The sequence below is a fragment of the Drosophila obscura genome, unplaced genomic scaffold (assembly GCF_018151105.1).
Source record: "Drosophila obscura isolate BZ-5 IFL unplaced genomic scaffold, ASM1815110v1 contig_151, whole genome shotgun sequence".
NCBI classification, from domain to species: Eukaryota; Metazoa; Arthropoda; class Insecta; order Diptera; family Drosophilidae; genus Drosophila; species Drosophila obscura.
In genome coordinates, this window is record NW_024542737.1 from 1,110,199 (window position 1) to 1,135,000 (window position 24,802).

Consider the following 24,802-nt stretch of genomic DNA (forward strand, 5'->3'; position numbering starts at 1 on the left):
TATAAGCAGGGAGGGAAGGCAAGGCCATTTGGCTCTGACCAAAGGTTCTATGTGTGATTCCGTCCTGCTGTCTGGATTTATCTGTCGAAATTCCAACTACTCTTCGGTCTCCAGTCTCCGGCCTTCATCAGTTTTACTTTCCCCGCAACTTCCTCTGTCCCTGTCGACGGTTTCCGTTTCCCAGAACCATTGTATTTAGCTTACCAATCTGTCGGATTTCCATGGTGATGGTCACAGAACAAGAGCTAAGCAGGAATTCGGGCTCCTATCCGGTATACCTGCCATTCATTGCCCGTCGCCCTATCAATGCTGCACTGCTCCTGCTCCTGCTCCTGCCCACAATTGTTGACTATTGATGGATACGCTCTGCTCCCCGTCCTCCGTTTCGCTGCTTTTCCCAAACCAATTTGATGAAGACCTCTTTCAGTCGTCCAGTATTTGCCCTTCAGCATCTAATATGTTGACGCATTTCGTTACTGTTCTCCCCTACAAGGAGCAGCAACTGAAAGGAAAAACTCGTAGAAATTCTAAAGACTGCAAATAACTGACCAGAGCAAAAAGAGTTTAAAGAACTCATCCTCTTCATTCACATCTCCAGCCATCTTTTGCCCACTTTGGATAATTACAGCTGGTGCCAAGTCAAGTCCAGGGCGACAGGAAATGCAATGCCTCTTGTGCAGTGCCTCATTCAAATTACTAGCACACACTGCAATTTATTCTTGGCCCATGGCATGGACATATGTATATGTACAGCAGGAGGAATGAAAACCACGACTTTGAAACACACACATTTATTCTCCATTTATTGTATTGATAAAAAGTAATTTTCACACATTTACCTCGAAACTTTTTGTCGAGTTGCAGATTAAAATTTGAATTGATTTGTTGGTGGACAGAACGAATAAGTAAACTCGATGCAAGTCGACTATTAGTACTCGTATTTGCTCTCTCCCCCTTGGCCATCAGTGCCTGTTTTTTGTTGGTGCAGAAAAGTGTTTTGTTTTTGCACAAATCCATACAAACATTAAGTCAAATTCGGTTGGTGCCTTGTGTGTGAACATTTATGCAGCAGACATTTGATTCAGATTCAGATTCAATTATTACAACTGGTCTTTGTTCCCTAGCAGCCCAGAACTAATGGTTTCTGGCTGGTGTTTACATGCAGTGACTTTGCTACGGAAGAAACAGACAGGTAAGGTACAGAGAGGATGCCCCACTAGGTGGGACGAGTGTAAAGGTATCTAAGAGACTGAGAGGGTTCGGCCTTTGAGACCTTCTACACACAGCTATTGGTCTAGGAACAATGGTCGGCTGAGATTGGGCACTATAGATATCTATGACAATGTGGGCTCGAAAAATACACAACATTTAGCTCTAGAGATGCAGATAAAATTCACCCCCTACCCCCGCGCAATCCGTACAAATCGGTCGCTTCGCTCCAAGTGCCAGCATCAAAACGTTTTCCAAAAATATCCGACAATAAAAACTCGTACAAATTCCTTACATTTCTATCATAAGCGGCTTTCCATTCCCAATCATCGAGGAGACAGGCCTTGTCTCTGTCCATTCTAACCCTGCACGGTTGTCCATGTGCCCTAGCAGGACAGCTCCGTGGATCGTCGCGCCGCCTCGCTCTGCGCACAGTATTCGTTGTCCTTTGGCTCCCTGCCTGTTATGTCCAACAGCGAATTGGGATCCATGTTGGAGAGCTTGTCCAAATAGTCGTCATTGATGAAGTTCTGCTGCAGCTTGCCCACCAATTTCCGCAGGCGCTGGGCATCCAACGAGGGTCGCCGCAGATTGGCATTATAATCGCTCGGCTGTCGACAGGACAGGGCAGGACAGGACAGGGGCAGGACATGGGAAGCGGGTAGAGGGTAGACGGTAGAAAACGGTCAGGGGCGTTAAGGTGTTTGGGGAGGCATTAATTCTAACTCACATCTCGCCACTGCTCGCCCGGAAAGACTGCAATCAGCTCGGCATTTGGCTCCAAGGTGCTGAAATACTCCTCGTCATCCACTTCGGTGCCATCGCAGTCCAGGTGTATCGCCGGTTCATCGCGCTGGAACTTTGCTGCCACCTTCAGGCGCATCTCTGCGAGAGTGGTGGCCACCACAGCTTTGCGTATGTTGCGCGTGATGTCCTTGATCTGAGAGGGAATAGCAATTTAGTGGTTATTTTTTGCACAGGAAGAACGGAGCACTGCCACGACAATTGCGCCCATTAAGATTTATTACGTTACGTGTGTCACCTTAAAGGAAGCTCAATCAGAGCCCCAGAAATTGTTCGCTTTAATTCAAAAAAGTCAACAGATTATTTCTCCCCTTAATCTCCAAATAAAAACAGAGAAAACCAATGAAGCCCCCGGAGTCTCCTTATCTAAACATGGCACAGGTATTGTTGATGGAGATGTTGCCGGAGGCAGGCAACCAATCAATTTATTATTTGCCATAGCAACAACAATACACCTGGAACAATGAATAGAAAGGTCGGGGGATCACTTGCACTCATCTTTGTTTGTTTTCGGACCTAAAAGATTGCTACTGAAATATTTAAGGCGTAATGCCGAAAGTAACAGCACGGAATGGATGGATGGAAGGGTCAAGCATAAGGCAAAGCTAAGGAAAACAGCAACAGAAATGGAAAGAAAAATGCCAAAACGAGCCCAGAGCAATCAAAAAGGAGCAAACGTAGCGCCCCAAGGGGCTGGCAAAAGGTTGGGCCAAAGGGTTTCGGCTCCTCTCTGATGGATCTGCAGGTGTCGACTGCTGACAGCCAACTGTCAGGCGGTTTGCGGCCATTTAATCACAATGGTCAGACCGAGACCCGGTCACATTTCTATTCGCCGACTTCTTAATCGATGGCATCAATCAATGCCCAAGCCACTTCGTCTCGTAAACCAATTATACGATGCTTGGCCAACAACATCTCGGCTATGGCCAGAGTCTCGACGTCTGCTAGTCTGGGTGTCTGATGTTTCGACAACAATGAAAATTTATCATGCGTTGCTCTGCGTCTTATGAGAATTTCAATGCGATGGGAGGGGAGTAAAGAGGGGAGTTTTTTTTTTCCTTTGCATCCATTTGGTGTATATAATCAGCTGTCTGCCTGTCCAAAGGGCAAAGGCTAAGTACAGCTTGGGCAAGTCTGATTCTGGGCCATATGCCAATGGCCTGCGGTTTTGTTTGCACTTTATACCTTCTTTCGGCTTGGCCTTTTCCTTTCGAGGCTGTTGCCTTGAATTTCTGCTGCCAGAAAGTCATTATAACTTGGGGCTGCTGCTCTTGTTCCGTCTCTCAGCTGATGGGAACAATGTTTTCCCAGTAAACCCTTCCCAGTGAATTATTGAAGAATCCCTTGTCCAAGAGCCTTGTCACAATGAGCTCAAGTGGCCAGGCTGATTGCTGTTTCACCATTCAGATCGCCACAATTGCTCCTCTTGGTTTCCCGATCTGTCGAGCCCTCATGAGTACACAGGTGTACCGGCCATGAGCCGGGCCGGACAAATATTTAACGCTGAGCGGTTGGGTCTGCGTTGGGACTCGAATTTCTGTTTGCCTGCCACCGTCAATATTGTCCTTGTAAATTTGTAGTTTGCATAGCCAGGAGCGGCGGCACGGACAATGGGCAGACATGCCAATGCAATCATGAATTCGACATGAGGACCACCAGAGACAACATAAGAGAACGAGGCAACATTGTGTGTCTGTCTGCCTGTGTCGGAGTCTGTATGCAGCTCCGTACTCTGCTCTGCTCTGCAAATACTAGTAGCACTTACAGACCATACAATTTGGAGGCAATTAGAGGTGGGCTCTAAGCCGATAGAGAGAAGAGGTGCCGAGATGCCTGCATAGAAGGATATGGCAGTTCGTGGAGAATTTTCTTCCATTATTTTCTGTGCTTTTCATTGTCTCGCTTCACCATGGACAGGCGTCCATTGTCGCACTAATTCCCCATGATTGCCATCAAAATAATAATGAAAACTATGCATGATTCAGGTGAAATTCTTCCCAGTTCTATGCTCTGCACAGATCACTGGGAAAGGGGGTTGCGTGGCAATTTGCATGCCCGTCGACAGATTTATAAGAGAACGAGCACACTTCCACACATTATTAACAGGGACATATCTCTTGTTCGGGCCGACCATTGGGGGCGTAGTTAAGTTTCACGCTTGCCCGGACATGAATAATGTTCGCATATTTGTTTTAATGGGCAACGTTGCGTATACGCATTGTGCGGGCGAGGCTTCTCCCATGACGCCTTCTTTTCTAAATGCCATTTTCTGTTGACTGTTGGCTGAGAGCTTGTTTTCTGATGTTTTGCATCGTTTTGTGTGGGCTCCATCCGTGGGTAATTTAATTCCCGCCATGACGCGGTTTCGTTTCCTTCCGTTTTCCGGTTTTAAGCTCATTTGGAAGGTGTCTGTATGTCTGTGGCTGTGTAGCTGAAGCACAGGACATTTGCTTGAATACATTTAAAGGTGGACTGCAACATGGAAATCGCATTTGCGACTCAGTGGGGACTGTGCGTGGAGCGAATGACGACAGAACCGAACAAGTTTCGAAAATGTCACTCCTGGGGAAGTTTTACTGAAGTCGGATTCGATTTTTTCTGTGTGTTGTTAAACTGCTCTGTGCTGCTGTACGAGTAGCAGAAAAAATTAAATGAAATTGAACTGAAAAGGAACCCCTTCTCTCATCAGATAAAAGGTAATCCCATTAACTCAATTATTTCTTCCTATGCAGCTCCCTTTTAGTCTGCCAGCGAGTAGATAGCATATTCCATCAGTTCCATTTCCCCCATGCTCTGCACACAAACACACACGTACTAATTCGAAAGGTGAGTGATGGACGGGGAGGAGAACACCGAGGTGGGGTTAATTAATTAGCTAAAATACTCATGAATAACTAAACTGTTCATCATTCATCAATTTTGCAAGTCTCTGTCCTCTCTCCTCTGCCTGGCTATAACAAATTTCCCAACATTCTGACCATGGCAAGCTGTCAATTAATTGCTACTTCTGCTGCCGCTGCTGCTGTCTGTCTGGCAAATTTACAGCCACTTGGCTATGGGCAGAGCTTATCATCTATGCAGTGGGCCCATGGGCTGCTGGTCTTTTGGCCATCTCGCATTGTTATGGCGGCGGTCTCTTGAATGCCTTTAGCACACAATAAATCGATTAGTTTCAGAGGTCCTTGAGAGAGGAGCAGTCCCTGGCGCAGGGCGGTGCAATCCACAGCCCCGACGATGCGTGGCCAAGTGCCAGACGCCGCCTCGTTATCATCTCACGGACGGGCGCAGACGAGACGGCTTATTGGATGGTTGATTGGTCGGTTGGTCGCGCGCCCGCATGCTTCTCGTACCTTTTGTGCAGCTGCTGCTGGCTTCTACTTTCAGTATTGTGTCTAGCTGAACAGTTTCAACATTTTAATTAATTTTCAGTTCTTGAAAATCAAAAAAACTGGCTTCCTTTCGCCCAACTTGTGGTCAAATTATATTTTCTCTACAGCCATTAAAAACAAAGAATAAGGAAAGAATACAAGGAATAAAAGAATAAAATACTCTTTATATCACGAGTATATACAAAAGTCTGTTTTTCGGGCTGGGAATTAGTGCTTTTCCCGCTTCAGCTCTGCATCAGCAAAAAACTTGAAAACTTAACCAAAACGCTTCAGCAGCGGCGGCAATAGAAACGCCAATGTCGATGCCCCTCCACCTCCACATGGATGGCTCTCAAGTGGCCCGGCCGGCCAGCGTTTTTTCTACCCATGCTGCCATGCTGGTGATGGACTCTTCACAACTTTTTCACCAGCAGCCGCGCGAGGCAGGGCAGGGGAGGGCCACATTCACTTAACGGAATTCTGGTCCAGCGAGCAGAAAGCAAATGAAGGGCCTGACGCGCACAAAGGCTATGGGGTACGGTACCTTGAAGGGTTTGCTGTTGTCCAATTGGGCGAAATCCTCCTCGGACATGGTGGGCGGCGGTGTGGGCGTGCTGCTGTGGGGGGAAAGGGCCAGATCTAGTGTGATGCTGTCCGCGGCATCATCCGCCTCGGCATCCACTTCAATGTCATCGCCATCCGCGTCCAGTTCTGCGGTGCGTGTCAGTGTCCGTTGTCTGGATGGTGGGGCAGATCCAGCTGCAGTTCCTGTTGCCTCTGCTCCTTGCGATTCCATTGCTATTTCTGCATCTGCCATTCCTGTGGCAGTTTTTCCATCTGCTGCTGCTGTTGCTGCATTCATTTCTGGCGTCTCTTTTTTTTGTCTCAAAAGTTTTCGAGAGTCTGGAAGGCGGGATTTATGATAAGGAAAACAAATTTAAGCATTAATTAAAATATCTAGCACGCTGTACTGCTCTGTACTGGATCCTCTCGGAAACGGTTACCGCAAAAACAATATTTTTTTCGAGCTGAATAAATGTTTACAAAATGTTTTACGAACTTTTGCCATCAGAGAACTTTTGATTTTTCCTCGGAAAAATGTTAAAAATTTTTTAAATGTTTAGCAACTTTTCACTTAATTATGCGTAATGGGTATACCTTGGATTTAATATTGTTTTTTTCATATACTCATAGCATATACCCTTGAGCTATAAGTAATTTAATTTAAACGCAATTAAGTAATTTCATATTAAATTAAAACACTTATGTATTTTGTGTGTTGTTTGTTTACATTATAATTAATTTTAAGACGGGAAACTCTTCACATCGTTTTAAAATATATATTTTTCACCAATTTATTTCCGATTAAATTACGATACGCGAGACGCCGCCGGAGTTCGTTTGAGTTGCGCCACTTTTCGACAGCCAAGTGGAACAAAAGCCGGCAGAGCTTGGAATAAATTGCCAGACATCCGACCGTCCTGTATTTAAACAAGCCAGGACAGGACGTCGCTCGGCAATAGCCTCGGCCTTTGCAAACACAACCCCCCTGCCAAGCAAAGCCAGTGGGGAAAAGCCAGGCAAACACAACAAAGAAATGCCAGCAGAGAGCTTTTGCAAAGAGCGCGCGAGAGCGCGAGAGTGCGCTTACAGAGGACTGTTAAGATGCTGTTAGGTTGGGGGCTGAATGTGTATGGGCGTGACTGGGAGGCAGACAACCATCAAATGTCTGGCCGGGACTCTATGGGACTCTATGGGACTCTATGACCTGTGAATGGGACAAAGTTTTCGGTAGCAGGTGGCACAGCCAAGCAAATAGTTGCACTTGGCCCGACCAACACCCGCATACACTCTAGTACTCTCGTACGTATAGAGCAAAATGTACATAAAGGCAGTAAATATAAATAATTTAGACCGAACTTTTCGAGGCGTAAGGGCAAAGTTTGCTAACGCAATAAAATAAAGTTCGCTTCGCTTTGCAGTTTCGGGGACAAAACTCCCATAAATGCAAAGGGTTTGAAAACTGTGACTTTCCGGCATAATGAGATGAAGCTGCCGATGCCGATGCCCTTTCCCTGGCTGCATAATTAAGCCGTGGTAAAAGATTTAGTACAAAGGTGTTTCGGTTGAGGTTGAGAGACAAAGGACTTCTTTTTATTTTATTCGATTTATTAGACCCCGCTCCACCGCCAGCTGACTTGATATACAAATTTATTGTTTAAAGTCAGACCCCGAGGCTTTAAACATCATGTGGGGACGATATTTATAACAGAGTTAAGCCTACAATGCCGAAATATTGCTCATAAATGCCATAGACATACGCATACTCATATGTACTATATGTATGTATGGCGCGGTTAAAGTAATTGCGGAAATCCTGCAGCCCTGATGGGGATGGGTACGTGATCACTTGCAGAGTCACGTCATGATGGCATTCGCGAATGGATTACCTCTCTCATTGATTGTTCGCTGTCTCGCGACGAGTCCTTGCTGGGCCTAAAAGCAGGCAACACTCTATGCATATTTTAGCTGACTGACCGACCGACCGCATCGCATCAGCGAATTTCGGTTGCCATTTTGCACATTCGTCTGCTTGTTCGCCCTTCGAGGCAATCATTTCCGCCTTCATTTCCCCCTTTCGGTTGGGGGACCACATAATTTATGTGCCTCGGTCCACTAATTGTGCATTGGGCCGTGGCGCGAACAACTTTTCGCATATGCAGCCAGAAGCAACATCAATTTAAATGCATAGACCCGCACCCCATCCTCCCTGAACCGACCAGACGGTGGAACAAATTGAAATTTATGCGCCGCGTCAGCCAGGTGGGTTTGCCGAGGAAGTGCTGACGGTCAGGGGGTGGTGCTGCCGAAATCCCCTTCATCATCGAGCGGCGTGTTTAATAACAGTCCATGACCTTCCTTCTACTATTGTCCTCGTCTGCAGTCTGACAGCCGTTGGGCAGTTAGATTAATTAACTCACATGTCGTCGCAGCAAGAGGAGCATCAACAGCAGCAACAGCAGCAACAGCAGCAGCAGGAGTTGCCTTCAAAAAGGTCACACTCAACGCATGTGGCAATGATTAATTGCCACAGCCGCAGGGTCTCGGTCTGGGTCCGGTCTTTTGCTGCAGGCTCAACCTTTGATATTCGAAAAGGGGATTGGACTGTTGCACTTTGGATACCCTTGCAAATTTGTTGATCTGCCATGCCCGTTTTTCAAGGCTCCCGAATAATGGGTACTCGCCATTTGGTTGTCTCCTTTTTCTGCTGGTTTTTTTTTTTTTTTTGGTGTTTTTGTTTGAACTTGTCGGAGCAGCACACGAGGATTCAGCCGGCATGGCATCCGGATGTGTAAATGCCAAATATTTGCTCCTGCCCCAACCGCTCCTCTGGCATTTGACATTCTAAATGACTATCAACGGAAAAGAGGGAGAAATAAATCGGAATTTCAGTATGGGAACATGCTGAAAAAATTGCAAACAATTTAATTTAATTAAAATATACGGGCTTACTATATGAGCCAAGCCGACAGTTGGGTTTTGCCAGCCTTTTGTGTATACTCGAAATGTGTAACATGCAATTAAAATTAATGGTACACGTAATTGATTTGCATTTCGGCAAAGCTTGTGGGGCTGCGCTTTTATTTTGTACAACGAAATGCATTTACGCTTAATTCGCTTACGGCTGAAATGAAGGTGATAGGCCAAACAGGCCAAAAAGCGGTCCATGAGGTAGATAAAGAGTGAATGATGCCCAAGAGGCTCTTGTGAATTTATGCAGGATAAAGCTGGACAAAGATAAAGGCGTGAATGATGAGTGTTTATACTCTCCCAATTAAGCATCAGTTATACAGCAGATAAAGCGTGAATAATTATGTTACTCTCACTTCTGGCCGTTGTTTGTATGCAGCTAATGCTGGAACAAGCAGATCAGTGTGCAGTCGAGGGTCCTCTCATACTGTGGACACTCTGTCGGCGGGTCCACACTGCTGATGTTGCTCGCCTTGAGGCACCCCGCAAGGCAGGAGCTCGTCCCTAGGTTGGTCACAGAGTTGTCTTTCTGGGACTTGGCCACAGAGGCGTCTCCTTTGTGGCTTGTGGGTACCAGCATCAGCATCGCCATTGGCAGCAATTGCATCAAGATAAACCAAACGGATAATTTCATATTTGTGTTTGCCAAAGTTGGTTAAATTTTCATTATAGAATTACTGACAGCTGGCTCACGGCTACGACTATGGCTGTGGGGCATTCATTGCCATTTCCATCAGTACCGTTGCTCGAAATGTATGTACTATATATTTGTGAGCTCAGATTTACCCTAATGACTTCCGAGAAAAGCCAAACACCAAAATGAGGCAGTCTGAGCAGCAGTTTGCCGCTGGCCATGGCTCTGGTTGCACAATTATGAGCAACCTTCCTCCACACAGACCCCTACTTATCCACCCACACAGCACAAACACACACACACACACACACTCACAGCACAAAACACACACCACACATAGAATGAAAAGCGCCACGGGGCGTATTAGTAATGCCCATTGCGGCATCTATTAGAGAACGAACTCCTTGTTTATGTGCACTACGAAAGCAACACTGAGAAAAGCAAACAGCCAGAGGCGGCTGCTGGTACCCCCTCCTTAGTTACCCCCACCAACCATCCTGCTCGTGACATTTATTTCGGGGGAAATGCGATAATGTGTATGTGTGTGTATGCAAAAGGAAAAAAAAAAAGAAAAGGCATGCAGCAGAAATTGTAGAAAATTATGCCCTCGCTTGAAAGACTCTGGCGACTCGTTATCCGGGCAAATCCTCACTCAATATGTTGTTTACAAAGCCACGCCCCCGCTCTCCCGCTCCCAAGCTGAGAATTTGCCACCAGCTGGCTTTGACATTTGACCCTCACATGGTGTGGCGTCTAACGATGCCGATGATGTCTGATTGCAAGTGCTTTTAGGAGTTTAAATCGGCTAACGCCACGACCAACCAAATTAGTCTTTGTAGCCCGTATGGATGTGTTTCGCGCGCACTTAAAATTAATATACAAATGGAACTTCAAAAGAAAAGGAAACTCAAGACAAATTAAAGCCAAGGCGCGGGGAGTCAGCCATACACATATGTATGTACGAACAAATGTATGAAGGTAAATGCGTGAATGCGAATTGCGACCGCACTTCAAAAGCAGTCAAAGAAAGCCAAGAGTTTTGGTTTCATTTTGAATATTTCTTGTGTTCTTTCTGCACAAAATTAAAACGCACATCAAAGGGCATGAGGGGGCATCTGGTGGGGGGAGGGAAACCCGACAAAGACTTTATTTTGATGATATATATTAAGTGTGCAAAGGCCACAAAACAAATGTAATTCATTAGGCTTAGGCCACGCCCACTGCTCACTGCTGTGGGCGCAAATTGTTTCTGTCGTCACGAATTTGGGTCATTTGCGGGGCCGGAGCTTTTAACTGTGTTACTAGGCCATCATCCGTCCTGCGACAGGCACCCGGACCCGTGCTGCACACGTCACAGTCTTGTGACGTCACAAACCAAGCCGATTTCAAGTCCGTATCCAAGCTAAAACAATTAACTGCATGCAGTATCCCGCTCTCTCTCTTCGTTTTTCTATTTTTCTCTTCAAGCTCTGCTCGCTCTTTTGCCAGCGAAAGAGCGATGCAATGGAACGAAACGGAACACCCATACGCCCTGTTGCACACGGTGTGTACTATGTTGCGCATACGCACCGCTGCCTAGCTAGTTACTTTCTGCAGTTCACTCAACTCTCGTTAATTATTCATTTATTTATTCGTGTATATAGTTTACATCATCGGTACGAGTATTCGTTTCACTTTGCTAAAGTTAATAATTGTTTTGTTTCCATTCGGATCCTTCCCTTATTGCTTATTCCAATTGTAGACAGTTTTCGTGGTTGGGTTTTGTATTTTGTATTTGGTGTTATTTGTTTGTTTTTTGGTTTTGTTTGTTTGTCGTGCAATTGAATGTCGCGTTTATTGTTTATTGTTTAAATTGCTAATGTTAATGTTTGTCGTTGCTTAAATTCACTCGACAATAGAACCATGGGTTGTCTTTGGGGTGCCTCCTTCCATCCTTCCATCCATACATCCGCCTATCCATCTTCACCCGGGCCGAGATTGCGGCCCACAAAAATCTATTACGATTAATACACATAAATACAGTCAGTCTCAATTGGCCTTTAACGAATGACATTCACAATGGCATCGGTGTAAAAACAATTTTTTGATGTGCGTCTCTTCTGTCTCCTTTTGCATAACTCGATTAAATACAATTAATTAACGACACGAACAAAATCTCCAAAGTGGCCGAAAATCAACCAACAACAACAGCGACAACACTCTTCTCTGGGGTTTTTATCTAGACTTGTGAATTCATCTCATTGTAATATCTAATTTTCTACTTCATTTGGGTTTGATTATTATTATTAGTTTGGCGGTTAATGGGGTTTATGACACTGACACTGACCTGACTGACCTCCTGATTGCTAAAAGACTCTTCAAAGCTATGTGGCATCGCCTCCTTATTCTTTATATATGTATTTGTGTATGTATGTATGTCTGTTTAATACTAATACACGTGTATTTTGTCGTTAACTTTCATTTGCTCTTAGATCCTATGAAGCTTTCTCTGTGATTTCTCGATTGATTTTGTCTTCGTTTCGTTTCAATTTAAATTTGTTTCTGCAGCTGCCGCAGCGCCTAATTACAAGCTACAACTGTATATTATATGTATGTTAACCCATTGTTGCAGGACTGATGTCTCCGTAAGCGCTCCTTAATTTCCTTCGCTGATTCTCATCTCCTAGTCTAATCCGCGACCGACAGATTTTCACCTGAGGCTGCCCAGAATGGGCAGTCAGATGTCGCCACCGGCATTCCCGTTCGCATTGGCATTGGCCTCGTTGGCCGCCGCCTCCACCGAGGCAGTGGCCATGCAGGTGCTGCTGGCCTCGCCCACAGTAATGGTTATCGTCGTGTTCTGATTGTCGCACTGCACCACCTCGATGGTGCGCGTGTTGCTGGCCGTCGTGGCCGTTAACTGTCCGCTCTCCGCCTCGTTCAGCTGGCGTCCGATCTCGCGGTCGATGGCCTCGGCATCTTCCGGATAACGTTCCGAGCAGAAGATGGCCCCGGCCTTGAGCAGCTTCAGCAAATTGAGACGATCCTCGGCATTGCGCTTGGCACACAGCGGTCTGGCGGAAATAATGATACAAAAAATGGACAGCGTCTGGACTATAGGTCGAAAGCAATTTAAGTGTGAGTGTTCCACCGACCTGCCCGCATCCTTAAGCTGCTCCATAAACTCTTTGCCGGTGATGTCCACCAACGAATTGGGATCCATGTTGGATAGCGAGTCCAGATCCGCATCGTTCATCACCGAAACGTTGCAGAGATTGTTCTGCAGCTGTCCGACCAGCTGCCGGATGCGTGCCGCCGACTCCGAGTTGTTGGCATCTGTGGTGTCGCCACCGTCACAGCTTCCACCGAGTACTCCTCCTCCTGGAGAGCTGTCGCCATTGCCCGTCACGGTCTCGCTGCCATGCGGCGTGGTTATGGTCACGTAGTGCGTGGGCTGTAAACGGAAAACAAAGCAGATAATTACATCTCTCCTTCCGTGGACAATTTCAGGGTGTGCAACGAGTGTAAAGCAATTAAGACATAAATGAATTATCCAATTAGGAGACTCACATCGATCCAGTGTTCGCCGGGGAAGACAGCCACCAGCTCCGTGTTCTCGTCGAGAGTGCGAAAGTACTCCTCGTCGTCGATCTCGGTGCCATCCGAGTCCAGGTGGATGGTGGGCACGTGGTCACACTGGCCGAACTTCTCCGCCACCTTGTCCCGTATCTCCTCCAGGCTGGCGGCGCACACGGCCTTCTTAATGTTTCGCGTTACGTCCTTGACCTGGCCCCCACCCATCCCACAAGGCAGTAAACAAACAGTAAACAGTGAACAGAAGAAGGTCGCAACGAAATGGAAATGGAAACGGATACGGAAAGGGGAAAAGGGAAAAGGGAATAATTGCATGTTTTTACAGTTACGTTACATATGGCCATAATGAATAATAAATTGATGCCAGCAGAGGGAACAGATACAGATGGGTCCCGCCATTCGACCAGTCCAATGCATTATTTAATCGGGTCCAAGACAGCACCCAGCAAAATGAGACATGAAACAGACAAAAGGCAGCCACCCCACCCCAATCCACAGAAAATTCCGGTATCTGGAAGCGGAGCACAAAAATATTTCAACTGTCATGCCGATTACTATGAAGGGCTTTTCAATCGGCAGCACTTTCAGTTAATGGCTTTTGTCCCGCAATTACAAGAAATAATCGTAAATTACTCCAATCACTTGCACACAAACAATAATGCCCCCGAGGCGACTAATCTGTCTCCTCCAATATCCGCCTTGCAGAAAAAAAAGAGAGAGACAGGAATAAATAAGCAAAATATGGCGCACACGGCATGTCCTTCCGGCAGGAGTCAATTTGAACTAATTGAGACTTGTGGCATGGGGCGAGAAAGAGCTGTATATAGAACTTTGACATCCGACAGATTAAGCGGAAATTCGAGACCCAACTTTAGTTCCGGATGGGGGCTAGGGGTCTGGGGGTTTATTTGTGCTCCTGATGCAGCGGAGAAACATCTCGAACCCAGTTTGACATGCACTTCTTTCCGGCTGCGGTACAAATATTTACCCGTTTATGCTGCACCTCCTCTTGTGCCACTTCAGGCTCTGCCACTATCTTTTTGTGACAAGTTATGCCTGTCAGCAGTTTGGCGTTGCATGCAGCATGCTTCATGCACCAAGCTGTATGCTTAGGCGGTGGAGGAGACGGAGGCCAAATGCCATAAGCGAGTACTCGGCACAAGGACAACAACATGCCTCCACCAGGCTCCATTAAACTTGCATGCACCTTAAATGGTGCCTCAGCGCAAAGGTTAAACGGAACATAAATTAGACCTGGCCTGGCCGGGACGGGCCGGGCCGGTACGGGCCATCAGATCTGAGAAATTTACGGTCCCAAAAACGTTGAGGAACGTGCAAGTCCTCTCGTGAAGCCTTCATAAATAATAGAGCAATGGCATTGCCAAATGAAACTTTTTATTTCAATTCACATTTAACCATTTCTCGGCCATCCGCCGTTAAATTCCCGCTTAAAGCGGTCCAACTTTTCCGCATCGCCAGTGTCAAATATTAATCATATGATATTGTGACTGAAAAACTTTGCCACACTCAAAACTTTCCCGAAATCCGCCACCCCCGAGGGACAGACATTCAAAGATTCATACGAATCTGGAGCTCTTTTAGGAGCGAAAATATAATTGAGTTGTTTGTTTTCAAATGAAACTTGTGAAATGTTAAGTATACATACGAATATAAAAGATTTTTCTCATTGTTTGTGTTGGCAATTTAATTAAAATTTCTAGACGCACAACGAATTTTCAACAGAACAGCCGGCAATAAACGGGGGAAGTTCAACCCATAGAAAATGGTACTGGAAAAGTTTTTGACAGCCAAACAAAGTTATACGGATACTGAACGTGGCATTAGCCTGATGGATCCTTCAATCACAACCAGCTAAAACTGCTCAACTATCGTTATCCACATATAGCCAAGGGAGACGAGACCTGTCGCCAACATGTCTGGGACTTTGTGCCAGGGCAGAGCCCTTCCATTCATCTGCATGTTGGACCGGATCCACAAGTCGCCTTTTAAATATTTGATGGGCTTAGGCCGCAGATATCCACGGCCCGGGGGAAATTAGGCGATAGGGAAGCCTTGAATTGCTTTCCAACTATGACATGACATGGAATTATGTAAATTGTTAAATAAATTATTTAAGCCTTAACGGGAGGTGGTGGGGGGTTTGGGTATGAGTGGGCGTTGCCCTGTGCTAATTACAGAGACATGTCGAGATGAAAAGTTTCCCTTTTTAATGGCATTTTCATGGCTGTCTGGGCAAGCGACAGGGCTGTTAAGCCGATTTGTGTTTGGCGGTTTTTGAATTAATTATTTTCATAAGCTGCGGCATTTCAATGGATACCATCTGAAAGAAATGGAATACGATTCCATCCTCCTGGAGATGCGGACACAAAGAAAGATTCTCTCTGTCTCTGCTTCTGGCAGGCAGTTAAAATTGCGTTGCGGCTTTTGGGTTGTTCTGGTTTCGTTTGCGTTGCATGTTGCATGTTCTGCGTGTGGTTTTTTTACCGGCTTTAGAAAACAGAGGGAGTGGCTGCGGAGGCAGGGACTGTGCTCTTTAAACAGCAGATAAACAAATTATTCGGGAACAAAGGTCCAACCAAGCCCCCATACGGGTGGCAAACACAAAACACAAACACAAACAATTCCATAAGCAAAGCCAAAGCCAGAGCAAAGACAAACAAAAAAACAGAGGCGAGAATTAATGTTATGTTGCTGCCTTTTTAAGAGAGCCGCCGTTACTGAGCTTTCACCTGCCTCTCTTTAAGCTCTCTCTTGCACTGCTTACAAGCATCGCAAAGTTCACCCAGTTTCCATAAAAAAAGGAACCAAAAAAAACCGAACGCAGCACGCGGCCTACAGAACAACAACAGCGAGGCACAACGCCCCAAAAAGGGCATGGCCTGCACTGCCCATGCGGGCGTTGCTTTGTTTGCCTTTTGGCCTTTGTATGATTATAAAAGTACATATAATGAACTCCTTCCAAAAACTCACTTTGAACGGCTTTTTCGAGTTGTTGCCCGAACTGGTTGTTGTTTCCTTGGCGTTGGGCATTGTTTCAATTCACTTCTGAGATTTAATAGTACTTTAAACTATGCTCGTTCCAAGCAAGCGTCTAGTAAACTATTCTACACAGCAAACATTATAATCCAATCGTCGATTTGTTTCCAATTGTTACACCGACACACCCACACCACGCTACGAGTTTTTGCCTTTTGAATTCCTTTACAAGTTGCACTTGAAGTGAGAATCAGTTTATTTAGCTGAGTTTTTTGTGCGAGCTTTCGGCTTTGACTCAGCTTCTGGCAACGCCAGCGCCTGCTTTTATAGCCCATCTTGGAGAGTGCAGTGAAGCTCTTTTGGCGGGAAAAAAGCTAGGAATTAAAACAGTACAAAACTGGATCCCAGCACAGGCTTAAATAGTGAAACTATAGAACGTAGAATCTAAACAACTCATCTTTTTATTCTCCTTATATGCCATAATTTAGGCAAAACTTTCAAATTTGGGTGGCTTACATGCAAAACTAAATCAACAAAAGTTTATTTGCTATGAGAAGGATAAATCCGCAATGGTATCAAAAGCTATCCTATTTTTTTTTGTTTCTTTTTATTAAAAACTCGTATATATCAATAGCAAAAACTTGAGGAGTTCCAATTCTAGCCCCGCCCAATCAGCATCACTAAGTAGCCAAAAGAGAGCATTGATATGCAGAGCTTACAAAAGAGCACGCAAATTGAGAAAAAGCGAGAGTAAGTAAGCTTACTATGTTATCAGCAGAGCGCTGTTATCAGCAAAGGATGAAATAGAACTAACGTTCATCGGCATTAAATGGGAATATAAAGCAAAGCTAATCCCCTCCACTGATCCCTATCCCATCCCACTCGGCAGATGCACCAAAAGGGGACAATCATGGGAAAACCATTTCATCAGTGCACACTATAGTACAATCATCCCTACCATTGACCATCCTTCGGACTTCACCCAGCCGGACAGTTAAGCAGCACTTAACTCTCTGCCCAAGTGGCCAACACCCATTTAAATCTATAATATCTAAACACACACAGACACATAGACACAGACAACCCATCCATAGCCAGAGACCCCTTGTTGCTGGGGAGCAAACAGCAAACTTTTTGACAAATAGCCAAAAGAAATGAAAGGAAACCCGAAGCGAAGCGAAGCCGGAAAGTGGACCCAGATTGAGTTGAGTTGCTTTGGAACCTGAATGGAAGGAATGGTATGGTATGGATAGAACGTGTAGTGTGGTGTGGGATGGGTGCTGCCGGCGGTGGCAGCCTTAAATTGTCATCATTGTGCGCCCCATTGGCTGCTGCTGCTCCTGCTACTGTTGCTTGGCAGCTTGCCCCTTTTTGCTGTCCTGTCATTGCACTGCATCCAGGGGAACAACAACAACAGCAGCAACAACAGCATCTGTGGCAGTCACTTGGAGTGGCGGATTGGGGTGTCTGCCTGGCAGGTGGCTTTGACGATTTCGAGCGGAAGTCACTTGAAAAGACGCACAAGGACATTGCCTTGTGTGGGTGCAATGTGTCGAGTCACGTGCCCCGAGTCAGTGCATTGACCACTGGGAGACGTTGACTCCAGCTCCTATCTGGGTTGAGACTTACATTCACAGTCAGGTGAGGTGACACAAACGAAGGCGAGTATATCATTGTATAGCCAAACAAAGAAGCCCCTCAAATGCTTCAGATGACGCAAAGGAACCCACATTAATTACACTACTCGACAAAATCGAACTTTTTTTTTCCTCAAGGATCCAAACCGACTTTTTCTGATAGATATGGGGATTTTAAATTTTTTAAAGAATTATGGTTTTTTTTCTATTGCAGAACTTTTTTTTGAAGAATTTTTGAAGTCTGGTATTTTTTTTTAAGCTTTTTTCAGAGGTAGCGCTTGTTTTTTCACATAGCTCTAGTATCTTACGTCTGGTTGTAAAGAACTTTGATATTTTGAAAATATAATTAAAACAGCTAGAAGTGAAGCCCAAACACTTTGTGATTACAGCTTACCGTCTGGGAAATATAAAGCAGTGAAATGCATAAATGATGATTTTTGTGCGGTATTTTTACGAAATTTTGACTTTAAAAACTCGGAAAAGTCGAAAATTCCCAATTGGCAGTTGGGCCCGCAACCATCGAAAAGGTATTTTTTGTTCATTTTTTTCATTTTTTAGGTTTGGTTAACGAATTTTAGCTCAAAGTCTCCATAGATTTTAATGAGCGATACCTTAAACGACGCCAAATTAATGCACCTATACACAAAAAAATATAAAACACAAGATATAATTTTTTTTGACTTTCCTGAGTTTTTAAAGTCAAATTTCGTAAAAAATACCGCACAAAAATCATCATTCTTGCATTTCAATGCTTTATATTTCCAGACGGTAAGCTGTAATCACAAAGTGTTTGGGCTTCACTTCTAGCTGTTTAATTATCTCAAAATATCAAAGTTCTACAACCAGTCTTACTAGAGCTATGTAAAAACAACTACCTCTGAAAAAAGCTTAAAAAAAATACCAGCTTAAAAATTAAAAAAAGTTCTGCATAAAAAAAAAAATATCATCAAACCATTTCTAAGCCCCAAATCTTTAAGAAAAAGTTCGTTTTGTTCCTTGAGGAAAAATCGTGTTGACTAGTGTTATCAATTAAAGAGCCCTAAAAAGGGATAACAGAGGCAATTAAAAGCTGCTGAGCTGATGTTAGTTACCAGCTCTGCTAAGCAAAAGGACTTGTCGTTGCCCCCGCTCCTTCGTTGGCAGGGACCTTCATGAATATGTAAAACTGTACGCAAATGCGAAAGTAAAGCAACGAAATGGGAACCGCCTGTGGGCAGTCCCCAAGGACAGCCATAAACATATATCAAACAAGGATTCTAGAGAGAGAGAGAGAGCAAACACTGCACTTTGGCAGATTTTAAAAAAGAGGAAAACATTTTATTTTGAAATTCAGGGTCCAGCAATTAGTAGTCTTCCAGGATCATCTTGGGCACCACGTTCATGCTGGTCAGCTCCTGGAAGAGCAGCTTGCAGGCATACGGCATGGATATCTTCGAGACGTGAGCCGACGACTGACAGAAGTGGCACCAGGAGCAGTAGGCCAGGCGGCCACAGGTACGACACACATCCACCTCAAAGGCGTCGGAGGATATCATCAGACGCTCCATAATCAGCATGCTGGCGCCGTACGAGATGAGACAGTCGCGCTCCATTTCGCCTAGCCGCAGGCCGCCCTCCCGACTCCGGCCCTGGGTTGGCTGGCGTGTGAGCACGGCCTTGGGACCCCGCGCCCTGGCGTGCATTTTGTCCTGGACCATGTGCTTCAGCTTCTGATAGTAGACCGGGCCGGAGTAGATGTACGCCTGCAGGGGAGCTCCAGTGATGCCCGAGTAGAAGAAGTCCTTGCCCATATAGTTGAAGCCGTGCCGCTCCAGCTCCGCCTGAATGTCGCCCACCTTCGAGCCACCAAATGCCGTGCCATAGTGGAATTTGCCCTCGAGAAGTCCGGCCTTGCCGCCGAGCAGCTCCAGAGTCTTGCCCACTGTCATGCGGGAGGGGAATCCGTGAGGGTTCATGATCATGTCCGGACAAATGCCGGAATCATTGTAGGGCATGTCCTCCTGGTCCACAATGAGCCCCGTGACACCCTTCTGACCGTGCCGCGAGCTGAACTTGTCGCCAATCTCGGGTATGCGGGTCTGGCGCAGAAGGATCTTGATGAGGAAGTCCTCCTCCGAGTTGGCCGAGACCATCACGCGCTCAACATAGCTGGGCTCGGCCCCCTTGTAGCTGATGGGCACCGCTGTGTAGGGCACCTGAGTCGATTGACCCTCCAATGGATTGAGGGAAGTCACCGCCGGCATCTCCTTGTTGATCATGATCTGCTTGTTTTGGATCTGCTCGCCCGGTGCCACAATGCCATCCGTGTCCAGGACATCGTGCTTGAATATCACCTTGTTGGTGAGGGCATCCTTAACGGGACCCATGATCCGGTCAAAGGTCTGGTTGGCATACCGCTTCACCGTGCACTTGGAGTTCTTGTACACCAAACATCGGCCATAGCCGCGATCAATGGAAGCCTTGTTCAGGATCAGCGCATCCTCGATGTCGTAGCCCGAGTAACTCATCACGGCCACGGTGGCGTTCTGTCCGGCCGGCAGCTTGTCAAAGTTTGTCAGCTCTATGGTCTTGGTCTTGACCATTGGCGCCTGGGGATAGACCAGGTTGTACATCAGCGAGTCTATGCGGTTCTTTTGATTGTAGCCAATCATGCCCATCGCCTGCTTGCCCATGGCGCATTGATAGGTGTTCCTGGGGCTTTGGTTGTGATGCGGATAAGGGACGAGGCCCGCACACACCCCTAGCAGCGTGAATGGTTCAACCTCCAGGTGGGTGGTGCCCTCCTCTATGTGCTCCTCGTTCCACGCAATAAACGAATCGTTCTCCTCGTTCACATCCAGGTACTCGATGAGGCCATCCAAGAGGAAATCGTCAAACTTTCGCACGCCCCGCTCAAGCTCGTCCAGATGGAATTGTTTGACCCGCGGACGGCGATTCTCCACAATGATATAGGGACGGCACAGGCGCCCGCCATCGGTGTGTATATAGATGCACCGCTGAGTGTAGGATGTGTGCACGGACACAAAGCTGCCCATGCGCCCTTTACGCCGCATGTAGCGTAGATTCCGCACCAAATGCTTGTGATTCAGCGTGAGACCGAGCACATTGCCGTTGATGAACACCAGAAAGACATTCGGGTTGTTGATGGGATTGCCGCTCACTTCACGTATATCCTCCACACCGGCGTTGAATGCCAAAATCATCACCGGACGCTCCTCCACCTCCGTCGTGATGTGCGTCATTAGAGCCAGATTCTTGACCAAGCCGCAGGCCTCGCCCTCAGGCGTATCCGATGGACAGAGCATGCCCCACTGACTGGGCTGCAACGATCTGGGGCCGGACACCTTCCGCGTCTTCTCGAACTGAGAGTTTACTCGCGTCATCATGCCCAGAGCGGATATATAGCTGAGGCGGGACAAAACCTGGGTGACGCCAGCTCGCTCCATTTTGAATCGCTTGATGGTCCAGTTGCCCGAACTGATGGCCGACTCCAGGCCGGCGGTAATCTGTGCCGCTCTCATATGCTTCACCACATCGAACTGCGCCGCCTTCACCTTGGGTATGTTCTTGTCCGCGATCATTTTCAGCTCCCAGTTCATGCGCTTGAACAGATCCTCGAACATGAGCGAGATGAGGGAGCCGGCCAACTCCAAACGCTTGTTGCCGTAGTAGTCGCGATCGTCAAAGAGCGTCTTGTCCAGCTCGGCGGCCATCACACGTCGCACCATCATGGACACGTAGATGGCCTTCATTTGGAAGTTGAAGTTGTCCACCGGAACATGCGCAAGGATCGTGGTGAGCAGCAGCTCACGCGCCTCTTCTGAGGGTGTCTTTGTGGTGGCGCTTTGGAAGCGCTTTACCACCAGCTTGGAGCCTGAAGAATGTGGAAATCAGACAATTAGCTAAGGAGTAAACAAAACGAGGATCGTCTCACCCATGTAGTCCAGAGCCCGCTGCTGGGTAAACACCTTCAAATTGAAAGCCTCCAGCAGGGAGGCACCGAAGCGATTCTGCGACTTTGGGTCTATGCCAATGTGTGCCATGATCTCCTGGTCAGAGACAATGCCCAACGCCTTGAAGATGACCACGATGGGTATATCGTCCGTCATGGAGTTGTGCTTCATGTAGTAGCGTCCGTGTTTGCTCAGCACCAGAGTACGGGACTTCTTCTCGTGGGTGGAGGACGTGACCTGGCACTGGACGACGCCGTTGAAGTCCTCGGTAAGCATTTTGTTCCACGACAGCTGCTCCTGGATGAGTATCACCTTCTCCTGGCCACGCACCACAAAGTAGCCGCCGGGATCCAGTGGACACTCGTTCAGCTTGGACAATTCAAATTCCGACTTTCCGGTCAGCACGCAATTGGAGCACCTTAACATGAGTGGCATCCTGCCAATGAGCAGGTTGTTCCTCTTGATGCGCTGCGTACCGCGAGTGTACTCAATGTCCACGGTAATGGGGGACGAGTAGGTGGTGTCCCTCAGGCGGCACTCGTGCGGCGTGGTCGCCTTGGTTATGTTGTAGCCATCATCGATATCGGGCTTGCCCACCCGCACATCCAAGTACTTGAGGTAGAAGAGGGGATCGGCCCCGCTAGTGACCAGCTCGTTGGCACGCACTATCTTCTTGATGTCCACATTTATGAAGTGGTTGAACGAATCAATGTGCTGCCTGACGAGGCCCTTCACCTGTAGGAATGCCGGCAGTAATTTCCACTTCTCCTCCAGCGGCTTGATGGGTGTGGCCCATTCCTTGCTGTCGCCTGGGTCCCAGACATTAGCCTCGATATGTTTGTCGCCTTTCTTTAGTTCCACCATCTAATTATTCTTATTTTTTTAATTTTTAACAATTTCATAAAAAAAAACCAGGGCAATCCGGCGATCAAACGAGACTCTTAACCCACTTAACACCCCCCTATTTAAAAAGTTGACCACCCTTTGTTAAACCGCGGAAAATAATACTTTTTGTAAAGGCTCCTTGTAGCTCCATCCTCCTCTTCACTAACAAACCAAAAATGACCACCGACATCTTTCACCTGTAATGCGTAAAATATGGTAAAGTTACATAAATTTCATGGAAATATTAAATACCCTCCTGGTCGACAAAGGGTTAACGTTATATTTTATTGGTTGAAATCGTATTCCATAATTTTGATATTTAGTTTTATATTACTGGCTAGTTGGCCCTCTCAGACCTAAACGAATAATTTTATCCGATAGATACATCCATTTTCTACAAGACTGGCTAGTTTTTAGAACGCTTTTTTATTGGATTGCTTACATAATAAGGTTCAAACAAAAACAGCCAAAGCATACTACGTACTATCGATAGCGCCATCTGTGGTTTTGCAGCCCTAGCATGCACGATGCAGTAGTGATGGTAAAACACCTAACAGATCACAACCCATCGCACTGGACTTAACAGATACATGTTAAGTTGGCTCGAAAATCAAATCAAAACAATTACAGCAGGTTTCGTTTTTTTTATTTTCAAATGCAAAACTGCAATCAAACACAATCAAAATGTAATCAACACGAAGCTCTAAACCTTTTTCACAATCTGCACCACATCCTCATCGTTTAGTACGTGCTCAATGCCCACCTTCTGCGGCTGGTGCTTGACCGAAGAGCCCCAAACGAGCGCACTAAAAATAAACGAATATTTAAATCCCAAATTTCTACATATATATCAGATTTACACTCACTATTTAAACTCCTTGACTATGGAGCGATGCAGCTTGTTGCAAAAGTCTTCGATGCTGGTCCGCTCGTTGTGCAGAACCACGGGCGAGTTGTAGTCTGGCAGCTGTCCTTTGGGCTTGGTGTAAATTCGAATCAGCCTCAGATACTCCCACATAAGCTCGAGCAAGTCGTCAAAGTTCCAGTGGTGATGCGCCGAAATTGGCACACAGTGCGGAATCTTGTAAATGACGTCCAGCTCCTCAATAGAGATCTGGTCGATCTTGTTCAGCAGATAGATACAGGGTATATAAATACGATTGCCCTCAATGACGTCGATCAGGTCGTCGCTGGTGGCATCGTAACGCAGCGTAATATCCGCATTGTGTATTTTATATTCCGAGAGGATCGTCTTGACCAGATCCGTGTCCAGCTCCGATTGCGTGACCATTGAGTTGAGATTGATGCCGCCCTTATCCTTCCGTTTGTAGTAAATGTTTGGCGGTTTCTTGTTCAGCCGAATGCCAAAGCCTTCCAATTCGTGCTCCAGCAGCTTCTTGTGGCCCAACGGCTTGAGGCAATCCAAGACCATGAATATTAGATTGCAGGTGCGGGCCACGGCAATCACCTGACGACCACGACCCTTGCCGTCCTTGGCTCCCTCGATGATACCGGGCAAATCGAGCAGCTGGATCTTGGCTCCTTTATACTTGATGCATCCAGGCACCGTCGTCAGGGTTGTGAACTCGTAGGCGGCCACCTCCGAGTACACTCCGGCTAAATTCGATAGCAACGTCGACTTGCCCACCGAAGGAAACCCGACGAACCCCACTCTTGCATCTCCCGTTTTGGCCACCTCAAAGCCGGCTAAAAGAGATTACCAATTGGTTGTTATCCATTGAAATGATAACGCGTGTCGACGTACCTTCTCCAGTGCCACCGCCGCCTCCTTTGGGCGAGATCAGCTCCCGCCGAAGTTTGGCCAGCTTCGCCTTCAGCAGACCCAAATGCGCCGATGTCGCCTTGTTCTTCTGCGTGCGTGCCATCTGTGCAGGGAAGAGGGGGACGGGGACGAAAAGATACGAGACAGGTTAGTTTTACAGCAGTGATTTTAGTGATTGCAGCACCGCTTACCTCCGACTCGATGGCCGAAATTTTCTCCAGAATCGTACTCATGGCTGCGTCTCAGGTGAATACAGTTTGATCAACGAACTGATTTATTATCAAATATGCATGTAAAGAAATAAAATAACTTGGCACTCGCGTGGACAGCGGGAGTGACAGTGTTGAAAAGGACAGAAAATCGACGTGAAGTTTTCCAGCACTATGAACCTATGAAAATATGCTATCGATGTATTGCTGTATTTCTAC

At 46.5% G+C, this 24,802-nt stretch overlaps 4 protein-coding genes across 8 annotated transcripts; all 4 read right to left on the reverse strand.

Moving 5' to 3' along the window:
- Nucleotides 1-790: 790 nt before the first annotated feature.
- LOC111079750 (cell death activator CIDE-3) lies at nucleotides 791-9,637 on the reverse strand. 5 transcript variants are annotated; one of them, XM_041591845.1, is made up of 4 exons: nucleotides 6,673-6,796; nucleotides 5,926-6,284; nucleotides 1,940-2,149; nucleotides 791-1,820 (listed from the first exon to the last, which is right to left on the reverse strand). In XM_041591845.1, the coding sequence occupies exons 2-4, from the start codon at nucleotides 6,241-6,243 to the stop codon at nucleotides 1,596-1,598; spliced, it is 753 nt and encodes a 250-aa protein (XP_041447779.1). In that variant the 5' UTR covers nucleotides 6,244-6,284; nucleotides 6,673-6,796; the 3' UTR covers nucleotides 791-1,595. The 5 variants fall into 5 exon arrangements, 3 of the variants coding, with proteins under 3 accessions (XP_041447779.1, XP_022230719.2, XP_022230720.2); XM_022375027.2 differs by having other exon boundaries at nucleotides 6,540-6,796; XM_022375028.2 differs by lacking the exons at nucleotides 5,926-6,284; nucleotides 6,673-6,796 and adding an exon at nucleotides 9,269-9,624.
- Nucleotides 9,638-11,200: 1,563 nt separating this feature from the next.
- Nucleotides 11,201-16,401, reverse strand: LOC111079749 (DNA fragmentation factor subunit alpha). Its single transcript, XM_022375026.2, has 4 exons — nucleotides 16,111-16,401; nucleotides 13,096-13,311; nucleotides 12,681-12,979; nucleotides 11,201-12,599 (listed from the first exon to the last, which is right to left on the reverse strand). The coding sequence occupies exons 1-4, from the start codon at nucleotides 16,168-16,170 to the stop codon at nucleotides 12,263-12,265; spliced, it is 912 nt and encodes a 303-aa protein (XP_022230718.2). The 5' UTR covers nucleotides 16,171-16,401; the 3' UTR covers nucleotides 11,201-12,262.
- Nucleotides 16,402-19,048: 2,647 nt separating this feature from the next.
- On the reverse strand, nucleotides 19,049-22,640 carry LOC111079743 (DNA-directed RNA polymerase III subunit RPC2). The gene is made up of 2 exons (XM_022375019.2): nucleotides 21,688-22,640; nucleotides 19,049-21,627 (listed from the first exon to the last, which is right to left on the reverse strand). The coding sequence occupies exons 1-2, from the start codon at nucleotides 22,568-22,570 to the stop codon at nucleotides 19,097-19,099; spliced, it is 3,414 nt and encodes a 1,137-aa protein (XP_022230711.2). The 5' UTR covers nucleotides 22,571-22,640; the 3' UTR covers nucleotides 19,049-19,096.
- A 575-nt stretch (nucleotides 22,641-23,215) lies between these two features.
- LOC111079737 (GTP-binding protein 128up) lies at nucleotides 23,216-24,729 on the reverse strand. Its single transcript, XM_022375014.2, has 4 exons — nucleotides 24,566-24,729; nucleotides 24,357-24,477; nucleotides 23,458-24,298; nucleotides 23,216-23,397 (listed from the first exon to the last, which is right to left on the reverse strand). Exons 1-4 carry the CDS (start codon nucleotides 24,605-24,607, stop codon nucleotides 23,295-23,297), a joined length of 1,107 nt encoding a protein of 368 aa, XP_022230706.1. The 5' UTR covers nucleotides 24,608-24,729; the 3' UTR covers nucleotides 23,216-23,294.
- Between the last annotated feature and the right edge of the window lie 73 nt (nucleotides 24,730-24,802).